At 44.1% G+C, this 10,086-nt stretch overlaps 1 protein-coding gene across 1 annotated transcript; it reads right to left on the reverse strand.

The window, feature by feature from the left end:
* Positions 1-1,186: 1,186 nt before the first annotated feature.
* F2RL1 (F2R like trypsin receptor 1) lies at positions 1,187-10,005 on the reverse strand. Its single transcript, NM_001012608.2, has 2 exons — positions 9,874-10,005; positions 1,187-4,404 (listed from the first exon to the last, which is right to left on the reverse strand). Exons 1-2 carry the CDS (start codon positions 9,941-9,943, stop codon positions 3,299-3,301), a joined length of 1,176 nt encoding a protein of 391 aa, NP_001012626.1. The 5' UTR covers positions 9,944-10,005; the 3' UTR covers positions 1,187-3,298.
* Positions 10,006-10,086: the final 81 nt, after the last annotated feature.

Consider the following 10,086-nt stretch of genomic DNA (forward strand, 5'->3'; position numbering starts at 1 on the left):
ACACTTCACCATGGCCACAAACACTCTGATGAATACTTGCTCCAGAGTGGACTTATCTGTAGCCACAGATGCTTCAAGGTGTATGTGCTCCCACGGGGGCTCATCCACAGGTCAGTCTCACTGACTTGAGTTTGGTCTGGAGTCTCAACCTTTCCAGAACATCAGCACAAGGAGAGAATTGACACCATGGACATCTGCCAGCCCAGGGACGTGGCTGTTATCAAAACATCTCCAGGCAAAGCAAAGGAAGGTGATAGGGAGTAGAGCAAACAGCAGGAAAAAAAAGCAGCCACTAATAAGCACTGGACTCTAATATCTGGTAAGGCAAGCAAACCCAGTAACAACCACGGGAGCCTACCAATTAGCCGTGAAACAGCTTTAATATCTTTAAATTTGGTCTAGCACGCTCCACAGCCTAATCATATCTGTTAACATCTCTAACCCTTTGTGTCCCATGTTGGGCACAAAAAGGACTACTGTAGGTTAACCTTGAAGGCATCTCAGCACCACAAAGCCGCTCACTCACTCTCTCCCAGTGGGATGGGGAAAGCAATCAGGAAAGTAAAAGTTTGCGAACTTGTGGGCTGAGATATGACAGTTTACTAGGTAAAGCAAAAGCTGCACACACAGGCGAAGCAAACCAAGGAACTCATTTGCTGCTTCCCATTGGCAGACAGCTGTTCAGCCACTTCCAGGAAAGCACAGCTCATCATTTTGCTGGGAAGACAAACACTATCGTTCCAAACATCCCCCCTTTCTCCTCCTTTACCCCAGCTCTTATTGCTGAGTATGGCACCCACACTACAGAATATCGCTTTGGTCAGACTGGGTCAGCTGTCCTGGCTGTGTCCCCTCCAGCAGGGCAGCATGAGAAAAAGAAAGATCTTTGGCTCTGTGTGAGCACTGCTCTGCAATAACTGAGGACATCAGTATGCCAACACCAAAAATTGCACACACACCATCGTACGAGCCTGTAGAAGGAAAATTTACTATATCCCAGCCCAAATAATGACGAACATACAACCTTTAACCCTTGGACTTGTGGCAGAACTCAGGTAGTGCTCAGAGCTTGGGCACCACTCCGATCACATGAACTGGATGCCCTTTGAGTTACTCATTACTGCATATACAGGAGGAAGCACATTAGGCTATTCAGAAGGAAAAACAAACAACAACAACAAAAACAGACGTTCTCATACTGTTTATTGTGTACGGAATAAGGCAAGAATTTAGAAGTCAAATCTTTACAGTCAGGTATGGCCTCTAATGAACAGTGATATTCCATTAAGGATGCTATATTACATCTTCAGTTCAATAATAAAAAGGCAATTATTTCCCTACTTGCTCTTCATGTTTCCTGATAGAAACATAGCTTTCATGCCTAAAAAGCACTTGCGTTCTGTGCTACGTGAAGAGCTGTACACACTGCTCTCCAGACATCTGTTAAAACGACTTGCTGTTTTAGCTAGGACCACTGGGATACCATGTAACATTCCACTTTTGTAATAAGTATCTGGTTAGACAAGATTGCAGCAAACAAAAGGACGGCTAGAGTTTATTTAATCCTTAAAAGGAGTGGTCAAAAACATTAAACAAACTTAGATTTTACTATGTGTGGAAGAAAACTACTGAATCTGCAGATGCTCAGAAGAAATGTTCACTGACTTTAGTAACAATTCCAGGTTTATCACAACAGAGTGAAAGTTCCAATGAGCAAATTGTTACATAGGGTGAGGCATGAGCTCACCGGAAAAGCAGGGGGAGAATGTGGAAACCACAGAATAAAACAAGAGACCCAACTGACTAGAAGAAAAGCAAGCAATCACAAGAGAACAAGAAAAAAAGCACACAACACAGTATTTATTATAGGAATACTTGCAGCCTCTAAACTGTACAAAACTGCTCTGATTCTTGCTACAGTTGAATATCCCCAGAAGGCTGGCTAATTCCTATCTATTGTTTGTACCAGAGCGTTGTTCGGACTGACAGCTTCTCGGTTTGCTCAAGTTTGTAGGGACATAGCTCCACCTAAGTCTCAGATAGGTCACTTAGACACCAGTGCAACGTACAGCTTGGTGAGACTTAGAAGGACTGGAAGATTTGAGAAAATGTATTTTAATTCTATCACCATCTGTATAAAAGCAGCTTTTCAGATTGTTAAGTAAATGCATTTCCATACTCCTGAGTGGTCACAAATATTACGGATGGGGGAGAAGTATTTAAGATATTTTAGAAATCCAATAATGTTGAAGTTTGGTATCTTTATTAACGTGTTTTATATCTCATAATTTTCCCTGAGTTCTGAACCATTTGGTCTCGTTATCTGAAGGAAACAGGAGTATGTTCTAATGAAATGCATCAACAGGTAATCCTACTTGACATATTCATATGTTACAGCTGTAGCTGCCAGGCTTCTAATTCACTATTTGGAATAATCTCTCTGAAACCAGGCAAGTTGAACTGTTAAGCCATTTGAAGAGTACGTAAAAGCATTAAAGAAAGCAGGCAATTCAAATTTTTTTACACTTAAAAAAAGAAGTCTTTTTTAGATATCTTAAAAAATACAAGGCACTATATATATAAAAAAATAATCAATGCTGCTAATCAAAATTTTGTTAAATAGACCTATTTAAGATCAGGTTCTGGCAAGCATTAAGTAACGGTATATAATCTCAACTAACATTTTATTTATCCAGTGCTAGCTGATAACAGGTTCAGCTTGCCAACTTAACATGATAATCTCACCAGGCTTCTACAGTGTTAGTATTAAAAACATCTGGAAAACAATATAAGATTATATTATACAGCAAATAATAAGCACTCATGTGGCTGGACCCACAACAACATAGTGAAATAGATTGTCCTTTTGTTTAAAAAATATGCAGTGTAAGCATGTACACAGAGCAACGTTGGATATAAAAAAAATGTGTTTAACTGTTCGTTACAGTTAAAGCCAAACAAAGCAGATTTATCTGTTAATTAAATATACTAGTGACTCTGTATAACATTCCAGAGACATTTTACTTTTAGACAACTTCAATATTGAACACACTTCGAGGCCAGCAGCACTTTTGCAAAGCATCAGAAATGTCATGTTTTTTCTTCCCAGCCTGGTTAGAAGACTTATTTATTTGCTAATCCTGTACAAGACCACCTGTCAGTTCTGACATCTAGGTTTCAAATGTGAATAAAAAAAAGCAAAGTTACTTCTTCAAACTGTTACAAAATATGCAAAATAACTTCCTTGTCGCTGCCTTCCTTTCAACTGCAAAAAGTTCACTTTTTTCCAGGACTGAAGTCAGTAGGTTGATTTAGTGGTTCCATTTGAGTTTGAAGAGTAAGAATTAGACTTCCTGGGATATCTGCCTGATGAGAGAGAGACCTGCATCCTCCGTGTAGTTCGCACACTTCGGCAAATAAGAGCATTTTTAAGATTGTCTCTGAAGTCTTTTGAAATATAATAGTAAATGAATGGATCAATACAACTGTTCAGAGTGGATAGACACAGTGCAGTTATGTATGACACGTACAGAGAGCTCTGGTTATAGTTTTTGAGTAGCACATAGTGCACAACAAGTAGCACATTGCTTGGTGTAAAACATATGAGATACATGGACAGCACAGCAATAATGAGCTTGATGGCTCTTTTTCGTTTCTTCCCAGTGCTTATATCTGAGATTGAAGCATTCAGAGTCTTAATCATTAGTATGTAAGCAACAGCAGTGATGACAGCTGGAATTAGGAAGAGTCCAATTGCAAGTGAGAGGAAGTACTTGAACATGTCATGAGCCAAAATATTTTCAGGCAACACATCATGGCAGGTAGTGATGTTAAGGTCTGAAATATACACCGTCTGATTGACAAGATACAGCGGAATGGTTCCCAACAAAATCAGTATCCAGATAGCAAGGGAGATGCCCAGGGCAATTTCAGACTTCCTTCTTGAGTGCACTATGGGGTTCACTACAACCCAATACCTTTGCACACTGAGACATGTCATAAAAAGAATGGAGCAGTACATATTTCCATAAAAAAATCCAACAAGCACTTTGCAGAGACCTTCCCCAAACAGCCAGTTATTGCCATTTAAATGATATGCAATCTTCAGTGGGAACCAGACAACGAAGAGAAGGTCTGCCAATGCCAAGTTAACCATATAAATCACAGCAGGATGTTTCTTCTTTGTTCTGAAAAAAAAGACCCAGATGGCCATAGCATTGCTTGGCAAACCAATGATAAAGACAATGACATAGACAGTGGGAAGAAAAACTGTAGTTAGTTTTCCTGTAAGGACTTTTGCTGCAAAGTCATCCACTTTGTATGACTCCTCAGAGGCGTTACTAGTATCTGGAACCTTCTGGCCAGCAAAACTTCTTCCTTTTGAACTGCTGGTTCTACTTGTCTCTAGAAAAAAAAATAAAAATTGAGAAATAGCTGTTATTTATTTTTCACAATTTCTCTTAATATTTTTTAAAATTCTTTAAGATAAACTAGGTAGCATGATTTACACTGCACAATTAAAGAGGGCCTTATCAATAGAAAAATAAAACGTTTTCAAATACCTGACAATTTTTCTTCCCTTTTTTTAGTTTATTATCCCAACAACACCTATATCCTTATTCAAGGACTCTATCAACTACCAGAAAACTTTCCCACATCATCAAGTGCTCCTACTAGCTCAACAGTTGAAATAGAAACTGCTTTAAATATCCCACAACACTATTATCCTTTTCCATGGTGCTGCCAGATTGCTCAAGGGCCGAGATTCATAAAACTCTGCAGCAGGCATCCAACTTATATGCAGTACAAGTTTCTTAGATGAAGTGGCCTCAAAATCAGCTAGGCAGAAAATAGAGCATAGAATCATAGAGTGGCTTGGGTTGGAAGGGACCTCAAAGATCATATAGTTCCAAGCCCCACTGCTGCAAGCAAGGTTTCTAAACAGTGAGGCACTAGGCCAAACTGCCCAGGGCCCCATCCAACCTCATCCTGAATGCCTCCGGGAAAGGGGCGTGCTGTTCTCAGACTAGCTAGAACTGAAACAACTGGAATGCAAGGCAGGAAGCTGTGCATGCAGAAACTAGGGGTGTGGTTGAGTCACCATCCCAAGCTCCAAAATCACAAATCGCAGGGGCTGGAAGTGACCTCAAGAGATCATCAAGTCCAACTCCTCTGCTTAAGCAGGTTCTACACAATAGGTCGTACAAGTAGGCATCCAGATGGGTCTTGAATATCTCCATAGGAGACTCCACAACTTCTTTAGGCAACCTGTTCTGGTGCTCCATCACCCTTATCTTAAAGAAGTTCTTCCACATGGCAGAACAGAACTTCCTATGTTCAAAATTCAGGCCACTGATCCTCATCACTGCACACCACTGAGAAAAGCTGGGCCTCATCCATTTGCCTCCTACCTCCCTTTAGATATTTATAAGATATAAAAATGCATAAAAAATGGCAATGCTCATGCTTTTGCAACCAGCTGGGGAATAAGCCAGGCCAACCAGAACAGTGATAAACATTCCTTAGTTGCCTCCTGCAATATGAGCCAGAAGGTCTGCCACCTCAAAGGTACCAATAGCTACAGATGATCCTCTTGCATTCTTCTAGGAAAACATGCATCCTCTACTCCCTTCTCTTCCCTGGAGTGTCTTTATACCAACGCATGCAGCATGGGGAGTAAACAGAAAGAACTAGAAATATGTGTGAGACCTCAGGGTCACAGTCTCCCTGTAATCACTGAGATATGGTGGGAGAGCTTGCATGACTGGAATGCTGTAATGGATGGCTATGTACTCTTTGGGAAACACAGGCTAGCAAGGCGAGGTGATGGAGTTGCTCCTTATGTCAGACAGCTACTGGAATACATCAAGCTCTGCCTAGCGATGAATGACTGGAGAGCTTGTGGATTAGAATTAAGGGTAAGGCTCACATGGGTGACACTGCTGTGGGTGTTTACTACAGACTGTCTGATGAGGAGGAAGAAGCTGATGAGGCCTTCTACAGTCAGCCAAAAGGCAGCCTCACAATCACAGGCACTGACTGTTAGGGGTATTTCAGCCATCCTGATATTTGCTGGAAAAGCAACACAGCCAGGAAAACACAGTCTAGGAGGTTCCTGCAGTGAATTCAAAATAACTTTCTGACATAAATGGTGGAGGAGCTAATGAGAAGCGTGCTGCTGGACCTTGTTCTTACTGCTTGGGAATGTGAAGGCTGGGGGCAGGCTTGGATGCAGAGACCACAAGATAGTGGAGTTCGGGACCTTACATGGAAGAAACAAGGCAATACGTAGGATTGCAACCCTGAACTTCAGCTGAGTCAACTATGACCTGTTCAAGGACCTACTTGGAGCTATCTCACGGGCTACAGCATTTGAAGGTAATCGGGCCCCAGAGAGTTGGCAGACATTCAAACACCACTTCTTCCAAGCTTATGACTGCTGCATCCCTAGGAGTAAGAAATCAGGCAAAGGTGGCAGGAGTCCTGCATGGATGAGCAAGGAGCTCGGTAAAAATCTCAAGTGGAAGAAGAAAGTCTATGGAATGTGAAAAAGGGGTCTGGCCGTGTAGGAGGAAATGTGGGAATGTTATCAGGGCACAAAGGGATACACTGAGAAAGGCTAAGGCCCACTTTGAATTCAATCTGGTTAGGGAGGTCAAGGACAACAAGAAAGGCTTCTTTAAGTACATCAGTAGCAAATGGAAGACGAGGGAAAATGTGGGGCGACTGCCACATGTGGTGGGTACCCTGATAACAATGACTCCAAAAAGGCGGAGTTACTGAATGCCTTCTTTGCTCCAGTCTTTACTACTAAAACTGCCTCTCAGGAATCCCAGAACCCTGGAGATAAGAGTCTGGAGAAATAAAGGCTTCTCCTTGGTTGAGGAGGATTTGGTCTGAGATCATCTAAGCAAACCTGATGCATACAAATCCATAGTCCCCAATGGTATACACCCACAAGTGTTTAGGGAGCTGGCAAAAATAACTGCCAAGCCACTCTCTATCATCTAAGCTCATGGAGAACAGAAGAGTGCCTGACGAAAACCACTGTCACTCCAGTCTTCAAAAAGGGTAAGAAAGAGGAGTTGAAAAACTACAAGTCAGTCAGGCTCACCTCCATCCCCGGGACTTAATGAAACAACTTACTCTATATGTAACCTCCAGGCAAGTGGAAGAAAAGGTGATTGTCATGAGCAGTCAACACGGATTCACCGAGGGGAAACCACGCTTGTCCAATCTGGTAGACATCTATGATGTCATCACAGTCTGGGTAGATGGGGGAAGAGCAGTGTGTGTTTTCTACTTTGACTTCAGCAACGTTTTTTACACTGTCTTTTATAACATCCCCATAGGCAAGCTGAGGAAGTGTGGGATAGATGAGTGGACAGTGGGGTAGACTGAGAAGGAACTGGGCTTGTTTAATTTGGAGAAAGAAAGACTCCGGGGCGACCTCTAACACAGGGGAGATTTAGGTTAGATATTAGGAAGAAGTTTTACACTCAGACGGTCCTGACACACTGGAACAGGTTGCCCAAGGAGGCTGTGGATGCCCCATCCCTGGAAGCATTCAAGTCCAGACTGGATGTGGCTCTGCACAGGCTGTCTAGTGCTTGGTAAACCTACCCACAGCATGGGGGGTTGAAACTAGATGATCTTTGAGGTCCTTTTCAACTCAGGCTATTCAATGATTCTATCAGTACAGGTTAGGGTCTGACCTGCTTGAAAGGAGCCCCGTGGAGAAGGACCTGGCCATGAGCTTTGCCAGTGATGTTCATAGGCTTGTTTGAAATGTATAATCAAAAATATTCTCCATAAACCCTATATGTTAGTGCAACACTGAAGAACAAGAGCAACACAAAGCAGATTGAAGAGCACATGACCCACAATTAGTATTGCAAGAGTGAAAGAACAGAGACAGCAGTTTTATTGTTACTAATCTTTGTTCCGTTTCTGAAGGCATGGTCAAATTAAACGGTTTATTTCAGACACCAAGTTTGGCTTTCATGCTCACTTCTTTTGGTTTGGGCTTTGAAATTTGACTGCAGTTACTGGGCAGCTTTTATTAGCCCAGCTGGCATGCATAGGGAGACAGTTCTGCATCCTGTTTCTGTCGCAGTTAACACTCCCTCCCAGGGCAACCAATCCTTTGTTAGGTATGTGCATTTTCTACAACCCTTTCTTACTCCTTCAGTGTTCGCTGTTTTCCATAACAATTGCTGTTTTTTTCCAAGCAGAGTTTCACCCTGCCTGACTCAAACGCAGAGAATGCAGTTAACTTGCTTATCTGACCACGGGAAAAGTTTACGAGCCATCATGGGGACCAACATATTCCTTCCACACCAAAAGACCGTTTCAACACCTCTGGTATTTGTCCAGAATCACAGAATTACAGAATTTCCCAAGTTGGAAGAGACCCACAAGGATCACTAAGTCCAACTCCTGGCTTCACAAAGAACCACCCAAAAATGAGACTGTGTGTCTGAGAGCGTTGTCCAAACGTTTCTTCAGGTACAACCCATGGCACACAAGATGAACTGTTATACCTACCCTGCAGATACAGAAGTGGTGGCAGCACAGGGTACCTAGTTCAACTATCGCAGGCCACGGTGGCAATATCCACACAGGACTACGGTTAGGACTATCCCTTGGTTCAGCAGCACAGATTCACTGTAACTCCACAACATCATGAGCCTGCTGGACAACAGCCACGTCTCCTGACTTAGAATCGTAGAATCATTACGGTTGGAAAAAAAGACTAAGAACATAGACTACCTTGGGTTGGAAAGGACCTCAAAGATCATCTAGATCCAAACCCCCTGCTTTGGGCAACCCACTAAATCAGGCACTAGATCATGTTGTCCATCACCTGGCAGTACTTAGTCCTAGAGAGCACCCATTCCAACCGTAGACCCATCAGCACCATGCCCCCTGAACCGTGTCCTCTGCAGCACACCTTGGCACGGAGGGAATCCCATCACCAGCTCTCTCCCAGCTCAACATCAGAGCATCAAGCACCTGGCTGCAGTACTGAAGCTCGCCACTTTCCCCTGCCCAGTTGCCTCCACGGTCACAGATAACGGCGACACCAGGAGGCAGACCCACATCACCGACTTCGCGCTCAACCACGAAATTTGCACCTAACGCCTCACTGATTTTCACCGCCTGAGGACTTCACGCTGTCTGCCTTCCGTCTGCGAAAGCCACAACGGCTCCAGACAGCACAGACAAACACCGAGCCAAAACGTACCTGGGCACAGCAGAGCCGAACACAACATCTGCTGCTATCACGCCCCGGTTCGAGCACGCAGCTGATAACCGCGTAATAAAAACCCAGCCTCTGCGTGCTGAGAAAGCAGGACCTACCACGAGCCTGACTTCATTATTTACACAGTCCTCATGTGTATACTTTTACTACAGAAGGCACAGGAAGAACAGCACGGTGCAAAGTGCACAGTGAGATACGGCAGTGGGGCTTGCTGTAAAGGCAGGGAAGCGAACATTAAAGCAGCATTTTTTTTTTCCAAAATAACATTTGTGTCCAAAAAAAAAAAAAAAAAGCAATATAAACTAACAAAAATAGGAATTAAAATTGGGGAAAAAAAAAAGAAAGAAAGAAAAACTGGAAAAAAAAAAAAAAAAAAAAACAACCGTAAGCAAAAGTGAGAATAGCCTTTAAAGTTCGCTGTTTTGTTCGTGGGCTTTTGTCCGATGCAGCCTCAGGCAAGTCGGTAGCCGGGGCTCAGATCACGAACGGCTCCCACACCCGGTTACGCGAAGCGCCGGTAGCCGCCGAACTCCGGGCAGCACCACGCAGCTCCGAGCCCCGCGGAGAGCCCGCCCGCCCCACAGCCCGCGGACCCCGCGCCCTCTCACCTGTGGGAGCGGCAGCCGCCAGCAGGGCGCTAAGCAGCAGCAGCACGCACAGCCCGCGGCGCCCGGCCATCCTCCCTCCCTCCGCTCCGGCCGTTGCCACCGTCCTCTCCCGCACGCCCGACCAGTTTCGCCTGATACCTGAGCGAGGAGGGGTGGAGGGGGCGGAGGGCGCGGCCTGCTCGGCAGCGGGCGGACGGGCGGGGCCGCGCCTCC

This window comes from Gallus gallus, chromosome Z (genome assembly GCF_016699485.2).
Source record: "Gallus gallus isolate bGalGal1 chromosome Z, bGalGal1.mat.broiler.GRCg7b, whole genome shotgun sequence".
In the NCBI taxonomy this organism is placed as follows: domain Eukaryota; kingdom Metazoa; phylum Chordata; class Aves; order Galliformes; family Phasianidae; genus Gallus; species Gallus gallus.